Source organism: Sapajus apella, unplaced genomic scaffold (assembly GCF_009761245.1).
Source record: "Sapajus apella isolate SASKATOON/1434 unplaced genomic scaffold, GSC_monkey_1.0 scaffold5, whole genome shotgun sequence".
NCBI classification, from domain to species: Eukaryota; Metazoa; Chordata; class Mammalia; order Primates; family Cebidae; genus Sapajus; species Sapajus apella.
Genome location: NW_022436945.1, coordinates 7613908 through 7640408, shown reverse-complemented (window position 1 = coordinate 7640408; position 26501 = coordinate 7613908). Strand labels below are relative to the sequence as shown.

Here is a 26501-nt window from a genome sequence, read left to right as displayed (position 1 = left end):
TTTTTCTGCTGGTGGTAGAAGAGGAAGTGGGCGATTCAAATTCTCTGCACAGTTACTGGCTTGAAGATGGAGGGTGCTACATATTAAGTAATAAATGTGACCTTTAGGAGTCAGAGGATTGCCCTTGGCTGACAGTAAGAGAATGAAGACCTCTGTCCTGCAACCACACCAAACTGAATTGTGCTAGTAAGAATGAACTTGGAAGCAAATTTTCCCCAGCACCTCCAGATGAGAACTCAACTGGTCAAACAGCCATGTCATACCAGGCTTCTGATCTAAAGAGCTGTGATGAATAAATTTGTGTTGTTTTAAGGCACATAGTTTGTGGCCTTTTGTTATATAGCAGTAGATAAATAATACACATGACTTGCATGAGCAACTAATGATTTTTATGACTTGAACAAATTAATACATTTTATGATGTTTTTAATTTCATCTTTTTCTTTTGAACATATATGAAGATATTAAGGGTACACATTCAAGTTTTTACTGATGGGCTTGTGTTCCAAAAGTTTGGGAGATACTTCTGCAGACTCTATACCTACAATCTTTCAGTATCTGAAATCTTAAACTCTTGTGTAATTCACTGTCTTCTACTATTTTCTTGAACTTAGTAAACTTGTTTTTGTCTCACTGAAATATTTTGTCCTTGACACTACCCATCTCTTTTCTTATGTGCCCAATTAACAAAATCTGTTATTCTGGATCAAAATTGTAAAAAGTGCCATAGAAGGAAATCTTCATTCTGACACAAGTATAATATCTACAAAAAATCTACAGCAAGTATTGTATGTGACTTCAAAATGTGAGAAGAATTTCATTTGTAATCAGTAAAATGGAAAGGATGCTCATTATTACCAGTTCAGCATTAACTTGAGGATATCATCAAAACGGTAAAAATAAGAAAAAAAAACCACGATTTGGAAGAGGATTTACAATTGTTTTCCACAGGTATTTGTGTAGAAGTGTAAAAGAATCTATAGATATATTATTAAAGCTGGTGAATAGTTTTAACAAATGTTTTGGATATAAATTGGCCACTTCCATGTATACCAAAAAGAAACAAGTGCTTTTATTTTTATTTTGTATTTATTTATTTATTTTTGAGATGGTGTCTCACTCTGTCCCCCAGGCTGGAGGGCAGTGGCACAGTCTCAGCTCACTGCAACCTCTACCTCCCAAGTTCAAGCTATTCTCCTGCCTTCCCTCTTAACTAGCTGGGATTACAGGTACACACCACCATACCCAGCTGATTTTTGTGTTTTTCGTAGAGACAGGATTTCGCTACATAGGCCAGACTGGTCTTGAACTTCTGACTTGAAGTGATCTACCTGCCTGGCTTCCAAAAGTGCTGGCATTACAGGCGAGAGCTACTACATCCTGCCAGAATCAAGATTATTTTTAAGTTAACATTTTTGATGATTATAAAACCTATCACATAAGAATAACTCCAATAAACAATGAGCTAGACCTTTATTTAAAAAAATGATAAAATGTTACTAAGAATATTTTTTAAATTATAAAATAGTGATGTTTAATACACTGTGGTATTAGCTTAGGAGTATATGAGCAGATGAATGGAAAATCTAAAAAGAAGGTCACAAAGAAACATGGGAAACATAGCAAAACCTTGTCTCTATCTCTACTAAAATAAAATAAAATGCCAGGCATGGTGGTGCATGCTTGTCGTCCCAGCTACTCAGGAGGCTGGAGCAGGAGGATCACTCAAGCCCGGGAAGTGCTGCAGTGAGCTTTGATATTGCCACTGCACTTCAGCCTGAATTCCAGAGCAAGAACCTGTGTATTAGTTTGTTTTCACACTGCTGATAAAGATATACCTGAGACTAGGCAATTTGCAAAACAGAGGCTTATTGGACTTACAGTTCCACATGGCTGGGGAGGCCTCAATATCATGGTAGAAGCAAGTCACATTTTACACAGATGGTGGCAGGCAAGGAGAGCTTGTGCAGAGAAATTTGTGTTTGTAAAAACCATCAAATATCAGAGACTTGTTCACTATCACCAGAACAGTACGAGAAAGACCAGCCCCTATAATTGAGGCATCTTTCACCAGGTCCCTTCCATAACACATGGGAATTATGGGATCTACAAGATGAGATTTGGGTGGGCACACAGAGCCAAACCACATCATCCTGTATCAAGAAAAAAATCCACAGGCTTAAACAAAATACTTGCAGATGGATGAATATCTCATAAGGGATTTATGTTCAAAAGAACTCTTACAACTCAATAATGAAAAGACAGATAACTCAGTTGAGAAAAGGGCAAAAAACTTGAATAGTCATTTTACCAAGGAACTTACATGAACTGCCAATGAACACGTGAAAAAATATTCAACATCATTAGTCACTAGGGAAATGAGATTGCACTTTGCATCCACTAGAATGGCTATAATCAAAGTGTTGGTAAAGATGTGGAAAATTTGTTATGGGAATGCAAATGTTGCAGGCACTTTGGAAAACAGTTTGGCAGTTTTTCAAAATATCAAATATGGACTTACCATATGACCCAGCAATTATATTCCTGTAGACCTACCTAGTAGAAATGAAAATCTTTTCCATGTAAATTTCTTAGCAGTATTATTCACAATAGCAAAAAATGGAAATAACCCAGAGTTTCATTAGCTAACAAATCAATAAACAAAGGTAGTATATCCATACAGTGGAATGCTATACAGCTGTTAAAAGGATTGGAGTACTGATGTAGTCTATAACATGATGAATCTCAGACCATTACGGTCATTGAAAGAAGTCAGACACAAAAGTGCATGTTGTGATATCATTCTCTTTATATGTAATATCCAGAAAAGGCAAATGTATAGTGACAGAAAGTGAGTGAATTTTGTGGTAGTAAATTATATTTCAATAAAGCTGTGAATGGACAAGAAATACAGACCCACATCCTTTTGAGATTTAATGAGTAATAAAAGTAGCCTGAAAATGAATGGTGCTTTGGATAAAATTGATTTTCTGTTTTATACTATTTATAAGAAAATGAATTTCAATACATTAAAGAACTACATGTGAAAACAAAATGCACACGCATATTCACACATAAAATGATTTTTGACTTTCAAAAATTTTTCCTATATAAGAGAAAATACACAAACCATAAAACAATATGCAAAAAAGTTTAAAGTATGATATATTAAACCAAAAGAGCCTCCCAAAAACAAAATGAAAAGTCAAGTCATAATTGGACATGTTTGCAATTTATGAATTTGATCATTATTACCCAGAATACATAAAACTATGCCTGAATTCTTAAAAGGCCAGCAGTTCAGTTAAAAGTAGCCAAAGCTGAAATAGCAGAAATGGAATATGTGTAGGAGCTGAGAGATAACATAGCCAGTATAAACAAACAAAAGCACCTAGCTGATCTGTTAGAGCAGAAAAACACACTACAGGAATATCACAATCCAATCATAAGTAATAACAACAGACTAGACTAGGCTCAGGAAGGAACCTCAGAGCTTGAAGACTGACTCTGAAATAAGAGTCAGACAAAATAAAGAAAAAAGAATGAAAAGGAATAAACAAAGTCACCAAGAAATACGGGATTATGTAAAGAGGCCACACTTATAAATCACTGTCATTCCTGAAAGGTACAGGGAAAAAGAATACAACTTGGAAAATGTATTTCAGGATATCATTATTGAAAACCTCCCCAACCTCACTAAAGAGAGCAACAATCAAATCCAGAAAATACAGAGAACCCTTGGAAGATTCTGTGCAAGATCATTCCTATGACACATAATCACATTTTCCAAGGTTGGAATGAAAGAATGTTAAAGGTAGCTGGAGAGAAAGGGCAGGTCACTTACAGAGGGAACTCCATCAGCCTTATAGCAGACCTCTCAGCAGAAACCCTATAAGCCACAGAGATTTGATACCTATACTCAACATTCTTAAATAAAAATATTTTCAACCAAAATTTTTATATCCAGGTAAACTAAGCTTCCTAAGCAAAGGTGAAATAAGATCCTTTTTAGATAATCAAATGCTGAGGGAGTTTGAAGCCATCAGACCTGCCTTACAAGAGATCTTGAAAGGAACATTAAATATGGAAAGGAAAGATTATCACCAGCCAATACAAGAACACTTAAGTACACAGGCAAATGACGCTGTAAAATAACCGTACAAACAACCCAGCATAGTAACCAGCTAACAACACAACAACAGGGTCAAATCCACACATATCAATCCTAATATTGAATGTAAATGGTTAAAGTGCACCATTTAAAAAGCAGAGAGTGGCAAGCTGGATAAAAACGCAAGACCCAATAGTATGCTGTCTTCAAGAGACCCACCTCACATACAGTGACATACGTAGACAAAATAAAGGTATGGAAGAAAACCTACCAAACAAATGGAAATGAGAAAAAAGAGGGGTTGCCAAATGCCCATCGATGATAGACTGGATAGGGAAAATGTGGCACATATACACCATGGAATATTATACAGCCATCAAGAACGATGAGTTTGGGTCCTTTGTAGGGACATGGATGAACCTGGAAACCATCATTCTCAGCAAACTGACAGAAGAGCAGAAGATCAAACACCGCATGTTCTCACTCATAGGTGGGTGTTGAACAGTGAGAACACATGGACACAGGGAGGGGAACACTACACACTGGGGTCAGTTGGGAGGAAATAGGGGAGGGACGGTGGGGGTTGGGGAGCTGGGGAGAGATAGCAAGGGGAGAAATGCCAGATGTAGGTGATGGGGAGGAAGGCAGCAAATCACACTGCCACATGTGTACCTATGCAACAATTTTGCATGTTCTTCACATGTACCCCAAAACCTAAAATGCAATAAAATAAATGGGAAAAAAAAAAGAAAAGAAAAAAGAGGGGTTGCAATCCTGATCTAGACAAAACTGACTTAAAACAACAAAGAAGAAAAAAGACAAAGAAGAGCATTATATAAGGGTAAAGGATTTAATTCAACAAGAAGACCTAACCGTCCTAAATATATATGTGCCCATCAGAGGAGCACCCAGATTCATAAACCAAGTTCTTAGAGACCTACAAAGATACTTAGACTCCCCCACAATAAAAACAGGAGACTTCAGCACTCACTGGAGGGTATTAGATCATTGAAGGAGAAACTTAACAAAGATATTTAGGACCTGAACTTAACATTGGACCAGATGGATCTGATAGACCAGTATGGGACTCTTAATCCCAAAACAGCAGAGTATACATACTTCTCATCACCACATGGCACATACTCTAAAACTGACTGCACAATTGAACATAAAACAATCCTCAATAAATGTGGAAGACCAAATCATACCAAAAACTCCTGGGTCACAGCTCAACAAATATATAAATTTAAAACTTAAAAAAAAAAATCACTCAAAACCATGTAATTACCTGAAAATTAACATGCTCCTGAATAGCTTGTGGATAAATAATGAAATTACTTGTGGATAAATAGCAAAAATTAACAAGTTCCTTGAAACTAATGCAAACAAAAATGCAACATGCCAGACTCTCTGGGGCACAACTAAGGCAGTGTTAAGAGGGAAATTTATAGCACTAAATGCCGACATCAAAAAGTTAGAAAGATCTCAAATTAATAGCCAAACATCACAACTAAAAGAACTAGAGAATCAAGAGCAAAGTAGCACTAAAGCTAGCAGAAAACAAGAAATAACCAAAATCAGAACTTAACTGATGGAGATTGAGACAAGAAAAAGCATTCAGAAGATCATTGAATTCAGGAGTTGTTTTTTGAAAAAATTAATAAGATAGGTCACTAGCTAGGTAATACAGAAGAGAGAAGACCTAAATGAGAACAATTAGAAAAGACAAAGGGGATGCTACTGCCGACTCCATGGAAATGCAAATAATCATCAGAGACTACTACAAACACCTCTATTCATACAAAGTAGAAACCTAGAAAAGATGGATACATTTCTGGCCACATATATCCTCCCACAACTGAACCAGGAAGAAATTGATGCCCTGAAGAGACCAGTAATGAGCTCCTAAATTGATTCAGTAATAAATACCCTACCAACCTAAAAAAGCCGTTGACCTGATAGATTCACAGCCAGCTTCTACCAGTTATACAAACAAGAGCTAGTACTGTTGCTACTGAAACTATTCCAAAAAATATAGGAAGAGGATCTCCTCCCCAACTCATTGTATGAGGCCAGCATCATCCTGATACCAAAACTTGGCAGAGACACAACAGCAAAAGAGAACTCTAGGACAATATGCTTGATTAACATAGATGCAAAGTTCCTCAACAAAATACTTGGAGACTGAATCCAGCAGGACATGAAAAACTGAATACACCACGATCAAGTAGGCTTTATTCCTGGCATGCAAGATCAGTTCAATGTATGCAAATCAGTAAATGTGATTCATCATACAAGTAGAACTAAAGACAAAAACCACATGATTATCTCAGCAGATACAGAAAAGGCTTTCAATTTATTGTTTCCGTTTCCCTTCATGTTAAAAACTCTCAGTAAAATAGGTATTGAAGGAACACACCTGAATATAGTAAGAGCTGCATATGACACACACACAGCCAACATCATACTGAATGAACAAAAGCTGGAAGCATCACCTTTGAAAACTGATGCATGACAAGGATGCCTTCTCTCACCACTTCTATTCAACATAATATTGGAAGTGCTGGCCAGAGTAGTCAGGCAAGAGAAATAATGTGCATCCAAATGCAAAAAGAGGAAGTCAAACTATACCTGTCTGTAGATGACGTGATTATATATCTAGAAAGCCCAATAGTCTCGGCCCAAAATCTCCTTCAGTGGATAAATAACTTCAGCAAAATTTCAGGATACAAAATCAATGAACAAATGTGACTTGCATTCCTGTACACCAATAGCAGTGAGCCGAGAGCCAAATCAGGAAGGCAGTCTTATTCCTAGTTGCCACAAAAAGAATAAAATACCTAGGAATACAGCTAACCAGGGACCTGAAACATCTCTACAATGAGAATGACAAAACGCTGCTCAGATAAATCAGAGATGACATAAACAAATGGAAAAACATTCCATGTTCATGGATAGGAAGAGTCAATATCATTAAAATTATCATTTTGCCCAAAGCAATTTACAGATTCACTGCTATTTCTACCAAGCTATCAACAGCATTTTTCACAGAACTAGAAACAACTATTTGTAAATTCATGTGGAACCAAAAAAAGAGACTGAATAGCCAGGCAATCCAAAGCAAAAAGAAAAAGGCTTAGAAGCATCACATTACCTGAGTTCAAACTATACTACAGGGCTACAGTAACTAAAACAACATGATACTGATACAGAACCAGATATATAGACCAATTAATTGGAATAGAGAGCACCGAAATAAGGCCATCCACCTAAAATCATCTAATCTTCAACGAAGCTAACAAAAATAAGCAATAAGGAAAGGACTTCCTATTTATAAATGGTGCTGAGATAACTAGCTAGCCATGTGCAGAAAATTGCAACTAGACCCCTTCCTTACACATTATACAAAAATTAAGATAGACTAAAGACTCAAATGTAAAACGCAAAACCATAAAAACTCTTGAAGATAACCTAGGCAATTTAGGACATTGGCATGGGCAAAGATTTCATGACAAAGATGCCAAAAGCAATTGCAATGAAAGCAAAAATTGGCAAATGGGAACTAATTAAACTAAAGAAACTGCACAGCAAAAGAAATTGTCAACAGAATAAAGAAACAACCTGCAGAATGGGAGAAAATATTTGCCAACTATGCATCTAACAACGGTTTAATTTCCAGCATCTATAAGGAACTTACTTAAATTTACAAGAAAAAAACAACTCCATTAAAAAGTGGGCAACGAACATGAACAGATACTTTTCAAAAGAAGATGTACATGCAGCCAAAAAGTATATGAAAAAAGCTCAATATCACTGATTATTGGAGAAATGCAAATCAAACCACAGTGAGATAACATCTCACACCAGTCAGAATGGCTATTTCTGAAAAATAAAGAAATGGCATGCCAGCAAGGCTGCAGAGAAAACAGAACACTTACACACTGTTGGTGGAAGGATAAATTAGTTCAACCATTGTGGAAAGCATTAGGTCAGTTCCTCAAAGAACTAAAAGCAGAGCTACCATTCAAACCAGCAATCCCATTACTGGGTGTATACCCAAAATAATATAAATTGTTGTATTGTAAAGATGCATGCATATGTTCATTGCAGCACTATGCACAGTAGTAAAGACATGGAATCAATCTGAATGCCCATCATTAATAGATTGGATAAAGAAAATGTGGTGTATGTATACCATGGAATACTATGCAACCATGAAAAAGAACAAGCTCATATCCTTTGCAAGGACATAAATGGACCTGGAGGCCATCATCTTAAACTAATGCAGGAACAGAAAACCGAATACCGCATGTTCTACCATGTAAATAATGAGAACACATGGATATTAAGGGGAGCAACAGACACTGGGGCCTGCTTGAGGGTGGAAGGTGCAAGAAGCAAGAGGATCAGAAAAATAACTATTGGATACTAGGTTTATTACCCAGGTGATGAAATAGGCTGTACACCAAACCCCTGAGACATCAGTTTACCTATATAACAAACCTGTACGTGTACCCCTGAACCTAAAAAAAAAGTAAAAAGAAAAATAAGAAAAGCCTGGATGACTCCAGCCTGTCATCTAGACTAGAGTGCAGGAGCATGATCATGGCTTAGCTCACTGCAGGCTCAACCTCCTGGGCCAGGTGATCCTCACACTTGAGCCTCCTGAGTAGCTGGGACTACAGGTACATGCCACCATCCACAGCTAATTTATATATTTATATATGGGGTGGGGAGGGTTTCACCGTATTTCCTGGACTCAAGCAGTCTGCCCACCTCAGCCTCCCAAAGTGCCGGGATTACAGTCATAAGCCACCAAGCCTGGCTAAAAGAGAAATCTGAAAGTAGAATATTTGAAAATATGCTAAAACAATAATCAGAGAACTGCAAATTAAAATGATAATTTTGTTTTTATGTATTGGACAAATATGAAGTCTGATGATAACTTTTGGTGACCATTTAGGGATAATAGGAACTCAAACATTGCTGATACGATTGTTAAGATGATTCAGCCATACAATGCAATATTGATTGTGGTAAAGTTTAAAGTATTCATACTCTAGGGTTAAGTAATCTTACTTAATGATTTCTACCCAGCAGAAACTACCAGTTGGATAGGATAAACCATTTATGAAAGGTTTCAATGCAGCAATGTTTGTGATAACAACAACAAAAAAAATCACATGGCTTTCAGTAGGGAAATGGGTAACTTTATGTTCTTATACAAATGAACCCTATAGTATAATCAGTCTTAAAGAACTATGAATTTTAGTCTTTGGAAGGGTTGAGTTATCTAAATTAGTGGTTCCTACCCTTTTTGGCACCAGTGACCAGTTTCGTGGATGACAGTTTTTCCATGGACAGGGGGCATGGTTTTGTGATGAAACTGTTCCACCTCAGATCATTGGACATTAAGAGTCTCATAAGGAGTATACAACCTAGAATACCTCATATGCAGAGTTGATAATAGGGTTTGTGCTCCTATGAGAATCTGATCTGACAGGAGGCAGAGCTCAGGAAGTACTGCTCGCTTACTGGCTGCTCTGCTGTGTGGTCCATTTCCTAACAGGCCACAGACTGGTACTGGTCCACGGCCCTGAGGGTTGGGGACTCCTGATCTGGATCAACCTTTCTTCTAAAAACAATGAAAAGTGCTGGATTTTTTAAAAGTTAAAAATGGCCAAGAGCTAAAAAGACAGTTGAGAATACCCAAGCTAATTTTAGAGGTAAGTAGAAAATCAGAGGTAAAAAGCTGCTTAAGCTTGATGTCTTTTGTTAGTACCACATATTTGTGCTTTTGTGGCTGTTTAGGCAAGAAGATCAGAATTCTAGGGCCATCGCCTGTCCAAATAGTTCTATGGGAGATTGTCTTTACATAAAGTTGTGAATCAAAGGGTTATGTTTTAGTATAAAAGCAAGTAGATCTAAATCATCTTGCCTTTCCCCATTCCCAGAAGGTTGCCTTGGTGCTGATCACAGTGGGAAAAGAAAAGGTAGAAAAATATCAAATATTGAACTTGCCATAGATCTGTCCTCTAGTAGATCTGTACCCTGAGTCAATCAAGGAACTTCAAGCCGTGAAATTAGTTTGAAGCAGGTATGAGTTTCCTGTTAGTGTCATAATGAATACCACAAGTTTAGTGGCACATGACAAACTTAGTATCTTACAGTTCCGGAGGTCAGAGGCCTGAAATGGGTATCACTGGGCTAATATCAAACTGTAGGCAGGGCTGTGTTCCTTTATGAAAGCTCTAGGCCAGAATCAATTTTCTTAAATTTTTCAGCTTTTACAGGCTGCTAGCGTGGTCTTTTATTTCTAAAACCAGCAGTGACTGGTTGATTCTCTCACACAATTTCATCTTTCTTTTTCTGACTCCTCTGCCGCCTCCTTCCCAATTTAAGGACTCTTATGATTAAGTTGGATCCACCAGGGTAATCTTATTTTAAGGTCAGCTGATTAACAACCTTAATTCGATCTGCAGCCTGTTTCCCCCTTGCCATGTAGCATAATTTGCTCAAGGGCACTGGGTGTTAGAATTCTGGAAAAGAGCACTTCCATTCTAGGCCTTAGGAAATCTGATCATTTGAGGACAAAAGTCAGTAAGTACTGAATTAATTGCATGAAGAAACAAATCAAGATGTTGACTTGTCAGGCATCAGACTGCAGAAACAGACTTATTCAAGAAAAAGTTGAAATGATTAGATACCAACTTAATTTTTTAATACTGATTTTGTAATATTTCATATTTAAAGAAATAAATGACAGATCTAAATATCAGCAAAGTATGGAGAGCTATTAAAGAAGTTTTTAAGTTTTAAAAAAGAATAGAATAAAGCTTAAATAAATTAAATTGCTGAATCTCTGCCTTCGGTGTATTGTGAGTGGCTGGAATTTATGAGGACATTGTACCAAAAAGGAGAGAGCTGCACAGAGAAAGAGCTCAAGAAATCAGCATGCAGTGTCTTTAATCTGGCTGAAAACCAGTTCTTGTGTGTAGGGTGAGATCCATAAAACCTGACAAATAACACTTTTGTTTTGGAAAGCAGTTTCTGGGAGCTATAATGCAAAAAATTTTCAGAACTTATACAGGGCTGACAGTCATTATTTAGGTTCCCACCACCCAACTGAAGCCAAGAAAGTTAAACTTAGTAAAGTTTTTGTGCTTCTCCCTTAAAAACTTTTTTTTTTTTTTTTTTTTGAGACAAGGTCTTGCTCTGTTGCCCAGATTGGTGTGCATTGGGTTTATCATAGGTCACTTCAGACTCCAACTTCTGTCTCAAGCTTTCCTCCACTTCAGCCTCCCAATTAGCTAAGACTATAGGTGTGTACCACAACACTGGGCTAATTTTCTTATTTTTTAAATTTTTTGTAGAGAAGAGGTCTCACTTTGTTGACCATGCTATCTCAAACTCCTGGCCTCAAGCAGTCCTCTTACCTCAGCCTCTCAAAGTCCTGGGATTATAGGCATGAGCGACTGTGCCCAGCCCCTTAAAAACTTTCTTTAGAAACCTCAAAAGGAACTTTAACTTACGTTCCTGAATAAACAGGGTCTAGCTCCCTTTAAAAGTGGGGAACCCAGCCCTCACAACGTAAAATTTAACAATGTCTGGCATTCAAGCAAAAGTACTAGATATGCAAAAGAGCAAAAAAATATAATTTATAATTGAGAGAAATACCAATCAGTAGAAATAGAACCAGAAATAATATATGATAGAAATTGCAAAGAAGTGTATTAAAACTGCTATTAAAGTTTGCTCAGTTATGTTCAAGGACTGAAAGGATAACATGAACATAATAAGAGCGAAATGGAGGATTTAGGGTAGAAACAAATGATTTGTTGCATCAAATAGATATCATTACAGAACAATAAAAAGATCAGTCCTCTCATACCATTCACAAAAAGCAATCAAAATGTGCCACAGACATACGTGTAAAATTTAAATCTCTATAACTTTTAGGAGAAAGCCTTTTCATCCTTGGGGTAAAAATACTGATTGTTAGAGAAGGAAAACCACCATAAAGAAAAAACTGGGTGGTAATCAAAATTAACTACTTTTGTTCTTTGAGAAACACCGTTAAGAAAATAAAAAGGCAAACAATAGACTAGGAGAAATATTCACACCATATATTATTAGACAAAGGAATTGCATACAGAATATATTTAAAAACAAATTGGAAAGGCTCTTATACTATTATGATAAAATGTCTAAAAACCTAATTAAAATTATACAAATGATTTGAACAGAGGTATCTGAATGACAGTAAGCCTTTAAAAAGATGTTCAATAGGGAAATACAAACTAAAATCATATGGAGACATGAGGACATTATAATGTTTTCTGCAAATCACTTTTTTTTTCTTTTTAAAGAAGAAAGCAGACAAGAAAAATACAACTAACGAAGGGATGATTGGGATGTGAATCAGCCATGATAACTTTCATATATGGATGGCAGATGGCAGGAATATAAAATGATACAATCACTTTGAAAACAGTTTGGTTTCTTAAAAAAACTAAACGTAACCCTACTATATAACCCTACGATCACACTGTTAATTGTTTACACAAGAAAAATGAAAACATACATCCACCAACTTCTGAATAAATAAAAAATTGTAGTATATCTAATATAATGGAATATACCAAGAAATAACAAACTAGTGATAACCAGCAACAATACAGATAAAGCTCAGAATTATTCCATTGAATGAAAAAGACAAGCACCCCCCAAAAGAGAGCCTGTTCTGTAAGATTCTATTCTCACAAAATTCTAGAAAAGAGAAACTAATCTGCCATAGACACCAATGTAATTCTGCAGGTTTAGTGAGCTCAGCATACCCCAAGAAAACCATGCCAAGACATAATTCTCAAACTGCTGAAAGTCAGGGATAAAAAGAAAATCTTAAAAGCAGCCAGAGAAAAAAGGCAAGGCACATTACATATAGAGGAATAAAGGAAAGTAAAGATTGTAAACTTGCTAGCAACTATGCAGACCATTAGACAGTGAAAACATGTCTTCAGTGTACCAAAAAAACTGTCAACCTACAACTTTATACCCCCCAAAAATTTTTTTTAAATTGAGACAACTGATTTTTTCTCTAAGAAAAACAGTAGCTAAAAGATCTTTAAGCATAGATCTACAAATATACAAAAAAGTGACATTGTGAGTAAATTTAAAAGACTTTCTTATGTTTTAATATATTTAAAATAATATTTTAAGTAAGTTATGTATAATGAGATTTATAACAAGCAGATGTAAAATATATAACTATGGCACACAGGATGGGTTGGAAGATAAATGTGTACTGACTCTTACATACTAAGTGGTACTATAATATTTTAAAGTAGAAAATGGTGAAAAGCAAAATGAATATTGTAAACCTTAGGGCAAGCCCTTAAAAAAGCTAAAAGAGGTATAGCTATTAAGTTTATGGTGGCAACAAAATGGAATATTACAAACTTCTCATTTAACTTAAAATAATGTTGTGGAGTGGAGAATGGGGAAGGGTGTATAACAGAGGCAATAAATAGAAAGCAAATAAGATGGTAGATGTAAATCCAACAATTTCAATAAGTACATTAAATTTTAATGGTCTAAACACTGTCCTTAAAAAACAGATTTTTAGACTGGATAAAAATGCGAGATTTAACTCTGTCGTCCACAAGAAACTCATGTGAATATAATAGGTTAAAAGTTGAAGAATTGGGAAAAAATACATAATGAAAATGCTGCTAATCATAAGAAAGTTGGTGTAGCTGATATAACAGTAGACACAGTAGAATTCAGAACAAGAACAAGGAGGAGCATTTTATAATGATTATATGAATTCACAAAGGAGATATAAAAATATGCAATATAAATGCACCCCCTAACAGAGCATCAAATTACATGAAGCAAAATTGGCAGGAAAGAAGAAAGGACAGAAAATCGTGAGAGAAGACTCAAAGAACATTATCAATCAGTTAATCCTAATTAACATTTATAGTACATTCCTCCCAATAACTACAGACACACATTTTTTTTCATGTTACATGGAATATTCACCAGTGTAGATCATATGCTATCCATAAATTGTCAGAAAATTTAGAATGATTGTAATCTTACATGTTTTATAACCACAAAGAATCTGGTAGAATTCAATAACAGGCTGGGTGCGGTGGCTCATGCCTGTAATCCCAGCACTTTGTGAGGCTGAGATGGGTGGATCACCTGAGGTCAGGAGTTCAAGACCAGCCTGGTCAATATGATGAAACCCCATCTCTACTAAAAATACAAAACATATGGGCATGATAGCAGGTTCCTTTAGACCCAGCTATTCAGGAGACTGAGGCAGGAGAATTCGCATGCACCCAGGAGGCGGAGGTTTCAATGAGCTGAGATCACACCACTGCACTCCAGCCTGGAGGACAGAGTGAGACTTTGTCTCAAAAACAACAAAAAAGAATTCAGTAACAGAGGAATATTTCTGAGCACCACCTAAATATTTGAAATTAAACAACACATTTATATCCTGTGGGTAAAATAAGACATCATAGGGAAATGATAAAGAATTTGAACTAAATGAAAATAGACAGTATATCACAGTTTATGAGATAGAACTAATGTAGTGAATAGAGGGAAATTTATAGCTTTAAATGCTTTATTGGAAAAGAACAAAGGTCTCAAATCAATGATCTAGGCTTCCACCTAAAAAACTTAGAAAAATAAGTTTGAGTGAAAATAAAAAATAGAAGGATTTAAAGAAGAAAGGGCAGAAATAAAAAAACGATAGAAACTGAGTGATCAAGAAATAAAATAATTGAAACCAAAAGTTGATCTTTTGTAAAAAGATCAATAAAATCACTCAATTTTTAGTAATTTAGAAATTTTAAAATTTAGAAAGAGGAGGGAAAATACCTAAACTGATATCAGGAATGAAAGAGGGACATGACTACAGATTCTTAAAATATTAAAAAGATATTAAGATAATCTTTTGAATAACTTTTTGCCAATAAGTGCAGAATTTATACAAATGACCAGAACTGAATTAATAAGAAATAGATAACCTGAATACTTTTTTACTGATTTTTAAAAACTTGACATGATTAAAATTTTACCACAAAGAGAGCCTCCAAGTCTGATTAATAATTAATGAATATTTTAATACACAAACTCAAAAATTGGAGAAGGTTGGATCATTTCCCAGTTTGCTTTATGAGGCCAGCATTACCCTGCTACCAAAACCAAATAAAGACATTATAGGAGAAAAGTTGCTTTGGGATGAGCTTTGGGATATTCTAGGCACTCAGAAGGGCACAAGGGTACCATTTGAGTTGATGGAAATAGTGTCTGTCTTGGTTGTGTTCTTGGCAAAGTGAAAGTATGGATTTTCAAAAGTTACTGAACTTTATTTTTAAAATGGATACCTTGTGTTATATGAAAATTATACCTCAATAAAGTTGACATTTTTAGACAAAAAGATGTCTTAGTCAGCAAATTGAACCCTAAGAATTTCATGAAGACGAATATATAGTAGAAGAAATTGACCAAAATGCTTTAAGGAAAACTAAAGAGACATAAAGTGAAGAAGAGAGGTAGTGACATGAAGACTATAGTGAGACCAACGAATACACTTTTAATCAGAGTCTTAGGAACTGTGTTATCAGCAATAGATGCTCACAGGTGTGGTAATATTTTTGAAGCAGGTTAATTACAGAAAAATAGAATGTCTTCTACTCTAAAATAGAATAATCCTTTGTAGAAGAGTTTAGGCTTAATCTGCCTGAGTCTCTACCCAATATGAAAGTCTTTTTTATAGCATTTTTGAAAGCTTGCTCTGGCAGTAGGTAGTTCATTGAGTTTTTTACCTGGAAATTTCCACTCAAGGGAACTAGTACAGTCATTTCTCAAAAGATTTTATTCATTACATACCTACCAAGTACCATGATAGCTACCTTACTTTGTGAAATCTAAGGCATTACTAGTTGTAAGATGCATCAATAGTTCATGTTTTATTAAATGAAAAATGGTGGCTACCTTTTTATTGTGACAGTAGATTCTAAGATGAGTCTTGATTTTAGAGATATTAATGTTTTTCAAAAGCATCTTGTAACTTATGAAATATTTCTGTAGAAGTATTACTACCATTTTACAATTTAGGAATGCCACTGAGAAAATCTACTTTTTCTTTGATTTGTAGGGTCTGTCATGCCATGTTTAATTTTTTCCTCCCAAATCCACACACGGCTTACATTAGTTCCTTTTCTTGGCTTCTCAATTATTTTGCCATCAGGATTGTATTTTTCTTTGGATGTCTGTAGTTGATTGTTGCTTAAAATTAAATATGTTACAGACTTCAAAGTAGAAATTGTAAAATCTTAAAACTGATATGTCCAGAAAGTGAAATACGTGGGACATTAATGAACTAGGGTTTTGTTAACTTGATAAGATTTTTCAGTAATTTTTTTTTTACCTAAAATTTAGGGCAGTCCATAGCAATGACCAAATTGTTGTGTTTTAATTTTTACAAGTAAGTTTAAATTTTATACATCATACGTTTAACAGAAAGATTTCTCCCTATCGACACTCACTTACTCATTCTTGTAATTAAGGTTAACGATGCTATTTTTTTAAGTTTACTTTTTTAAAACAAATATACACAATTATAATGCATGTCTTCTAATTATTTTTCCTCTCTCTACAAGATTATTACATACGAAATCTGCCCATAATATTTTACCCAGAAAGAGTTCTAAATGATAAAGTTGTTGTTTTAGTAATGAATATTTACATTTTGATATTTTAATTTCTTTACATTCATGTAATTTCTGGTAGTCATTGTGTGACTATTGTGTTGTATGTTGCCTAGTTCAGCTTAATTCAGCTGGAGGAAAAGTGTATGTTAAATTAATTTGCTGATTGATACAGAATTTATTGCTTTAAATTATTATATAATAAAACTTTTCTAGTAGTTAATACACTTTTCTCTCTTTAAAAACACAGGTTTTGAGAGTATTTTAGAAGGGCTTTATGGACCACGGCTACGAAGAGACCTCAGTTTATTTGAAGGTAATTTTTAAAATTTTATGTAAGTTTTCACTTCCCACCCTATTTAACAAATGAAAAATTGTTGTTCTATACTAACTTTATATTAAATATGAAATATCCAGATATTTGTATTACATGTCATAGTTTTTCAAGATTTTGTACACTAAATCAAAATAGAAAATGAAGCTTGTTTTGGGGTGAGTGATATAACTTAATTTTTGTTGTTTTATAAATTCCATGCCCTAACCTATTCTTAAATAAGATTGAAATAAACCAATTAAATGTTAATTGAATTAAGTAATTGCTTAATCAAATTATTAAACTTTAATTGAATTATTTAATTTATTCAATTTAAGTAAATGTTCAATTGAATAATTGTCTTCTAAAAAGTTATCACCCAAATTTTTACTTTTGTTGGTTATTTAATATTTGTCTTAGTGAAACACTTGTGATTATTGGGAAGGAATAAACTAAGGCTAAGTGAACTAATATATTGACTTCCTTTTATTTGTTTTTGTCAGGACATCTCTTTCTAGTATCTGAAGAGCTAGAGTTGTAAAACATTTTTTAAATGAGAGAGTTTATATAGAAGAATATTGAGTGGAAGTCAGGAGATTAATTTCTTCTAGTTTTTACTGAGTTTGGCAGTCACTTAAATCTGTAAGGTCGACATATTTCTAATCCATAAACTTGGTTCTTCACTGGCATAGTTTTCAAAAATAAGTAGAGCTTTTGTTGCTATAGTTCAAGGGAGATGTGTTCTTAGTAGTGATATTGGTAGTAGTGATGCTGATATTGATCAATTAAAATTTTTTTTTAACTTAACGTGAGTACATTTCTTATTAAGTATGATTTGCTTTGATTTTTCTTTTCAACTATTAATCCAAGGGATATTACTAAGCAGTAACTTACAAGCATTTCTTAATATAAGTTTCAAATATTGAGTACAACTTATTATTTTAGGATTAGCTTGTGTTCCCAAAGTATTAATATCATGCTTATAAAATTTTTTTACGATTACCATTATATTTTATACAATTTAGGCCAAAGAACAAGTTTACTATCAGATTTAAAGTAATTTATTTTTAATTATAAAATCTAATGTTTTTAAAGTATGGTTGGGAAAAAGGACTTTTGTGTATTAATACAATTTTCAGCTCCTATGTATTATTAGTACTGCCTTTCTAAAAGAAAGTTTTATCAATAAATATTCAGAGCCTAAAAAATAATACATACCTACACTGTATTTTTACTTTTAGGTATCACAAGAAAATAACCAGATGTATTCTATATAAAGCTGCTCATTATAGTTCATTTAAAGTTGTTTCTAGTTTGGTTTTTTTTTTTTTTTTGCTATTATGTATTAAAAGGGACTATTTAATAGTTTTATGTTTATAATTGGAATATACGCAGGTATTAAACAGTTATGTTATTGAGTTTATTAATGACATGGAAAAATTGTTAGACTGAAGAAAAGCAAGTGCAGTGTATATATACTGTATTTTGACTCATCCTAGTTGTGTAAAAAGAAACAACAACAAAAAGAAAAGTATGTATCTTTTCATTGTAAATGGATTAGAAAGAAAAGACTAAAATGTTCGTGGCAGTTATATCTGAAATATGGATTATGGATAGTTTTGCTTGCCTTTTATATATGTGGCTTTTTCTAAAATCAAACATGTATTATGTAATTTTTAAAATATGAATATTATGAAACTTTTAAAAAGCACACTTTGTATTTTTCTTGCTGAAACTCTTACCAATATTGGAAAGTGAGGTCTATGGCTAGCTAAATTAAGAGCATTATCTGTTTTTACCAACAATTATTTTTTTCAGTGATTTTGACCATACCGTATGTGTAATAATCAGGTGAACTTTATCCATTTTTATAAATTACAGAACCATAAAGGAAATATAATTTCATTTGGGTTCTCAAATGTATAAACACGTTCTTTCACATATAACCTGTGTTTTCTTAAACTGTCCTTGGGATGGGAATGGGGTCTTGCAATAATATAGGAACATAGCAAGTTTTCAGTCTCTCAGGTTTTTAAAGAGCTTGCAGATTATCTTAAATGTACTGCAGTAGCGTTAAGGCCTTTGAGGTTTTCAAACCTTGACGACAAGGACATGGTATTAAACTTTGTATTCCTAGCAACTAGTCAGTGGTCAACAGTGTTTTAATTGCTCATCGAAGCCCTCGGGCTCCTGGGTACTCTCTGGCAATATAGGTTATAGGTTTTTGCAGCTGTTACCTTCTGTTGTTCATAATGCAGGCAGCTTGGAACTCAGATTGCCCCTTCAAGAAATACTACCTTGTGCATTCAGTTTTATATTTTACATTATACTGTTTGTTATTTGTTGTTGCCTCCTCTTCCAAAGGCTCTACCTCAGATACTGTTGGAAGATTTTGATCTGTGATATAAGTGCAATACCACAGGTTAGCTGTTTTATAGCCAGCTATTTTGTAGAGCACAAGGACAGAACATTTTTGTAGATATATCTGAAATTTTATAGTACAGTTCATTTACAAAATGGGTAGTGTTGGTGTAGAGTTTCTACTTTGATTTTTGATTGAGCGATTTCTGGATCTTGTATCTGTTCAGTTTTATGTGCTGTTACCTTCCGCCATACTGTGGTACCTTCCATTCTACTGAGACACAAAATATCACTAAGGATCTTTCTTTGTTTTGTATAAATACTTGTTTTAAATTGAAGAAGTGATAGTGGTGATGGTGCAAGAACTCATCATTCGGCTCATCTTTATTCATGTTGAGCAGGATAATTCAGTTTTTAATCACAGAGCTGAAATTATATATGAAAGATATCCCAACAATATATTTTCAGTCAGATGGAGTGATAGCCATGCAGACTTTAAGGATGGAGACTCCAAAATGCACCCATTCCAGTGTTTTATTATTCTTACAGCTTAAGAGAGCTGTTTTCTGAAATCTCTTAATTTTAATCATTTCTTATTTTAACATAGTTTTGTACTGAATTAAATATTTTTATCTGAAATATTCAACCAATGCTAATTTTAGTTTAGCCATTTTGTCTGCTGAGTTTACAAATGAGAAAAAGAGAAATCTGAGGAATCAAGAATTTAACCCATGCTTGATGTTTCTTCGGCCTTGCTTTCTCACCTGCTGTCCTTCCATATTTACATTCAAAGTCAGTATTATACTTCACTGCCTTCTGGTAACCCAGGCTGCAATTTGTGATCCATACCCTCTTAACTTCCTCCACTTTCATGTATTTGTTTGTATAGTTATGTATGTACATGTGCATAAGTATTTATGTTTCTTCAGAAATCCATTGTTTGTTACATGAAGGGCTGAATTTTCTAAGGAAATAACTTCTGTATTTTTAGACTATTTTTTTTATATACAAGTAACACATTTATTTTTAAGAATTAGAAAACAACAGATAAGAAAGAAAAAATTATCCCAATCCTACTACCCACAGTAAAAAAAAATAATCTTTACTAATATTTTTGTGTAAATGTAAAATACATGTTTGTGTGCATTTATTCTTTTATTAAAATCATATTATGATATACATGGTATATATGCTTTTTGTGCCTAGTATGTTCACTAGCATATCATTTAGGTATATAAAGTTCTAAATTATCACTTTTTTTGTCTACTTCTGTGACAGATTATGGGTTACCATTTTTAATGGCTGCACAGGATTTTGTTGTGGAAGTATTATAATTAATTAACTCACTTAATATCTCATTACTGTGTATCTCATTCTATTCTTATTCAAATAAATCTTGTACTTGATATCCTCTTTTGTGTTTTTCTGGGTGAGAGGGGGAGGGATTATAAAACTAAACTTTGCATCTCAGTCAGTCTTTTTCTTACACGTAGACACATAATTGCTTCATTGGCTTTTTACTGCCAATATTTTCAGTTTGTTTCTTCAGGTGCCTTAGCAAGTTCTTCCTCTTTTTTATTGCTGTTTGCCTTTAAAAAGTTTCTAGTCAAAGTTGATGACTAGAGAGTAATGATACTAATTATAGTAATAAATGTGTATTTGCAGTGAGGTAGACAGCCATACATTGGGCTGTGCTGTCAAAGTCCTGCCAAAATGTAGAGCCTCTTAAAAATGCATGTAGAAGCTATTAATTATAGACATCTGAAGCCTTTTTCCCATCCTCTTCTAAATAACTATGCTTTCTTTGTTGTTACCATTATTAAAAACGGTTTACTATTTAGATGCTAAGGCTGCAAGTGTATTTCTCTTTATGCAAATATGTATGCAGGAATCACATAGATTAGCACATGGTTTTAGATAAACTATTGGACATCTGGGCCCCTGTTACTCACTGTTCTCAACTTAGGAACCAAATAAATTGGGTAGCAAAGGATTCTTCTATATTATCCTGAATTCTTTTTACTTATGACAAAAATCACGTGAACCTGGGAGGCAGAGGTTGCAGTGAGCCAAGAATGTGCCACTGCACTCCAGCCTGGGTGACAGAGCGGAACTATGGCTCAAAAAATAAGGCAATGGCAATTAAAAGTAAAGGCAAAAAACTCAATTCCCTTTGCACCAACCTGATATTTGAACATACTTATCTGAAGTAAAATCTTACGTGAGTATATTCATCATCGTGCCTGTAATACAAAGATTGGAGGAACAGGCTACATATTCAGTAATAGGATTTGGTTAAATAAATTGTAGTGCATCTTTTTGAAGGACTATACTTGAGTATGGGAAATATTTGTAGTAAATAAGCATAAAGGTATAATATGGTTTTAATTTTTTAAACTAAAAAATTTTAAAGCAGTTTTAAATTTACAGAAAAAATTAAGTAAGAAGTACAGAGAGTTTCTATGTACTCTTCTTCTGCCCTCAGGTCCCTGTATATTAGCACATTTTGTTGAACCAATTGATATAGTATTTTTATTTATTTATTTATTTTAAGACGGAGTCTCACTCTTGTCACCCAGGCTGGAGTGCAATGGTGCAGTCTCGGCTCACTGCAACCCCTGCCTCCTGGGTTCAACCAGTTCTTTGCCTCAGCATCCCGAGTTGCTGGGATTACAGGCGTGCGCCACCACACCCAGCCAATTCTTTTGTATTTTTAGTAGAGACTGTGTTTCACTATCTTGGCCAGGCTGGTCTTGAACTTCTGGCCTGGTGACCCACCCGCCTTGGCCTCCCAAAGTGCTGGGATTACAGGCATGAGCCACTACACCAGGCTGATACCTTATTATTAACAAAATTCCATAGTTTACATACATTGGGATCACTCTTTGTGTGTTGTGCAGTTTTATGGGTTTTGCCAAATGCATAGTGTCATTTATCCATCATTATAGTATCAGATGTGGTACAAATCACTGCTGAAAAAAGTCTCATAAACTACCTGGTCATACCTCGCATTTCTCCCAACCTGTGGCAAATACTAATCTTGTTATGGTCTCTAAAGTTTTGCCTTTTAGAATGTCATGTAGTTGAAATCATACAGTATGTAGCTTTTAATGATTTGCTTCTTTCACTTAGAAATGTGCATTTAAGGGCCTTTTATTACTTTTTATCTCTATTGCTGAATAATATTGCCTTGTATAGATGTACCCCACAGTTTGCTTATTCATTCACCTATTGAAACACATCTTGCTCACTTTTAATATTTGACTATTAGGAATAAGGCTGCTATAAACATAGACAAATTTTTTTGTGAACAAAATTTTTCAACTCATTTGGGTAAACATTTGGGAGCTTCACTGATGGACTGTGTATAGTTTTGCAAGAAACCGTAAGGCTGTCTTCAGTGGTGGCTGTACCATTTTGCATTCCCACCAGCAGTCAACGAAAGTTCCTGTTGCTCTGTATCCTCACCAGTATTTGATGTCAGTGTTACGGATTTTAACCATTCTAACTGGTATATAGTGATATTTCATTGCCTTAATTTGCAGTTTCCTAATGACACGATATTCAGCATCTTTTCATAGGCCTAGTTGCCACTATATATCTTCTGGGTGATGTGTCTATTCAGACAGATTTTGATATTCGGGCAATGTTGGATTTGTAGAATAAGTGAAGAAATGTTTCCCCTGCTGCTGTTTTTAGAGACAGATGGTATAGAAATCATCCGGGTTGGTGCTTTCTGTTTCAGAAGGTTTTTAATTATTAATTTCTTTAATATATATAGGGCTGTTGAGGTTATCTATCTTACCTTGTGTAAGTAGATTATGTCTTCTGAAGAATTGGCCCGTTTTATTTAAAGTTATCAAATTTGTGAGCATGATGTTGTTCATAATATTTCTTTATTATCCTTTTAATGTCCATAGGATCATAGCCAGTCTTTCATTTCCAATATTAAAAATTTGTGTTTCCTTTTTTTTCTTGAGTGGCTAGCCAGGCATGGCTAGAGGTTTATTAGTTTTACTGATTTTTTTGTCCCCACAGGACCAGCTGACCCTAGTTTTTTAAATGGCACGAAATATAAACTAGAAGGATCTATAGCAAAATGTTAATCATTGTCTTCAGATTATGGGATTATGAATAATTTTTCTTTTCTCCTTTGTACTTTTCAATATAGTTAATATGTAATTTCATAATGAAAAATTATTTTTTAGTTGTATTGCCTACTGATCACTATCTTTTCCTCAAACCAACACAGTTATAACCCGTGTTTCATGATCTTCATGAAAAATCTGTCTCAGTATTCTTCATTTTCATTTTTCACTGAACTTTGTCACGAAATTTATAGCCTATGTATAAAGGGTACAAAAAGTATAAAAACACTCAAATTATTAATAATGAGATTATTTAGAAGAAAATGAAAATAATGTCTATTGAAGATGTTTAACACATGCTTTAGTTTTTACTACAGCCTTAACATGCAATTATTATTCTCTTTTCAAACAAAGTATCTGAAACTCAGAGAAGTTACCTTGCCTGACTGAGGCCACATGAGTATGTAGAAAAGCCCATGGTTCAGTACCAGGGGTCTCTGATTTCAAACTCTGGATTAGATAAAATGATTCAAGCCAGATTTTAGCTATAAGAGTATATAGCCATGGTGGAAAGGTTGATCTTTGTCATTCATTTATTGTTAGTTTTCATTATGACATTACCTTTTACTAATAAAGCTATTTCTCTAAGATACATAATTTAACCTTGAGTTTATGCATTAAAGTTTCAAAAACAGTGATAATATCTTTTAGAGATGAATATCTTATTCACTGTCAGATTTTGTTTGAGATAAAATGAATGTTTTTCAGCATTTGTTTAATTTTTAATGACATGAAGCATAACTTGGGAAGAGTAGAAATCTGGCCTAGAGTTGATTTTTCAAAAGCTATTTTCCCATATGGAAAAATTTATCCCACCAAACATCATTTGTTTGGTTTCAAAATCAAAAGTAATATAGAAAGAGTAATTATAAGTAAAGCCATACATTTTGAACTCAGAAAAATTTAATGGTCTTTATATTTGATTGATTATGAATGCCATTTATTTGACTGTGTAGGCATTTGTTGTAATTAACATTTTCTCGAAGAACTCCTAAAATAACAAATGAGTGACAATCTCAGCATGCCTTGATATTATCTTACAATTGGCAATTGTCTTAATTAATCTAAAATTGTTGGCCCTTGATTCAGCATATTTATCACTGAAACTTTATGAAAGCTTAACAGCTATTTTTCAAAAATACCCCTTCCCCAAGTCTATAAGCTATTTTCCAAAAATTCTTTAATGAGGCACTGATTAAAAAAGAAAAGGCAGTAAGATTTCCTTGACGTATCAAAATTATGTTATGCTTGGCATATGAATCATGTTTTTAGCACAATATTTCCAAAACAAACAACTCCAAAATCTTTTGCACGCTTATGGGTGATCTGTTTCAGCTGGACTGCATGCTGTGAGTGGGGAATAACATACTTGATTAAGTGTTAGGTCCCAAGTTCCTCTTATGTTGTATGATGATTCTGTCCTAGTGAGGGGGTGAAAGTTTGAAACCAGCATAAGCCTACATAGCTACAGTTCTATAGGAGATGGGTTTTTAATTGTATAGATTGTTCAAACTTTCTGGTTTGTCACGTCATTACAGAAAGTGACCAGTTTTCTTAATTAAAATTTTTGGGTTTTTTATTATAGTTTAAGTTCTGGAGTACATGTGCAGATCTTGCAAGATTGTTGCATAGATACACACATGCAATGGTGGTTTGCTGCCTCCATCCCCCTGTTAACCTACATCTGTCATTTCTCCCAATGTTATCCCTCCCTAACCTCCCCACCCCCCGCTATCCCTTCCCTTGCCCCTCACCCCCAGCAGATCCCAGTGTGTGATGTTCCCCTCCCTGTATCTGTGTGTTCTCATTGTTCAACACCCAACTATGAATGAGAACATGCAGTGTTTGTTTTTCTGTTCTTGTGTCAGTTTGCTGAGAATGATGATTTTCAGATTCACCCATGTCCCTACAAAGGACATGAACTCATCCTTTTTTATGGCTGCATCATATTCCACAGTGTATATGTGCCACATTTTCTTTATCTAGTCTATCATTGATGGGCATTTGGGTGTGTTCTAGGTCTTTGCTATTGTAAACAGTGCTGCAGTGAACATATGTGTGCATGTGTCTTTATAATAGAACGATTTATAATCCTTTGGTTATATACCCAGTAATGGGATTTCTGGGCCAAATGGTATTTCTATTTCTAGGCCCTTGAGGAATTTCCACACTGTCTTCCACAATGGTTGAACTAATTTACACTCTCACAAACAGTGTAAAAGTGTTCCTACTTCTCCACATCCTCTCCAGCATCTGTTGTCTCCAGATTTTTTAATGATTGCCATTCTAACTGTCGTGAGATGCTATCTCAGTGTGGTTTTGATTTGTATTTCTCTAATGACCAGTGATGATGAGCATTTTTTCATGTTTGTTGGCCTCATATATGTCTTCTTTTGAAAGGTGTCTTTTCATATCCTTTGCCCACTTTTGAATGGGTGGGTTTGTTTGTTTGTTTGTTTGTTTGTTTTTCTTCTTGTAAATCTCTTTTAGTTCTTTGTAGATTCTGGATATTAGCCCTTTGTCAGATGGGTAGCTTGCAAAAATTTTTTCCCATTCTGTTGGTTGCTGGTTCACTCTAATGATTGTTTCTTTTGCTGTGCAGAAGCTCTGGGATTTAATTACATCCCATTTGTCTATTTTGGCTTTTGTTGACAATGCTTTTGGTGTTTTAGTCATGAAGTACTTGCCTATGCCTATGTCCCGAATGGTATTGCCTAGGTTTTCTTCTAGGGTTTTTATGGTGTTAGGTCTTATGTTTAAAACTTTAATCCACCTGGAGTTAAATTTTGTATAAGGTGGCCAACATAGTGAAATCCTGACTCTACTAAAAACACAAA

General features: G+C 34.4%; 1 protein-coding gene across 28 annotated transcripts in view; it reads left to right on the top strand.

Annotated features, from left to right (window-relative positions):
- LCORL (ligand dependent nuclear receptor corepressor like) overlaps positions 1-26501 on the top strand; it is a 186990-nt gene that overhangs the window by 37282 nt on the left and 123207 nt on the right. For 22 of the 28 annotated variants that reach the window (XR_004267028.1, XM_032273272.1, XM_032273277.1 and 19 more), the window contains exon 2: positions 17093-17158. Coding sequence is in view for 16 of the 28 variants with exons in the window: in XM_032273272.1 (XP_032129163.1) it covers positions 17093-17158 (66 nt within the window). In the remaining 12 variants the exon portion in view is untranslated. Of the gene's footprint in view, positions 1-8946; positions 9838-11513; positions 12542-17092; positions 17159-23084; positions 23242-26501 lie in introns of those variants that run through there. The other 6 variants (XM_032273248.1, XM_032273220.1, XM_032273244.1 and 3 more) reach the window with 6 other exon arrangements.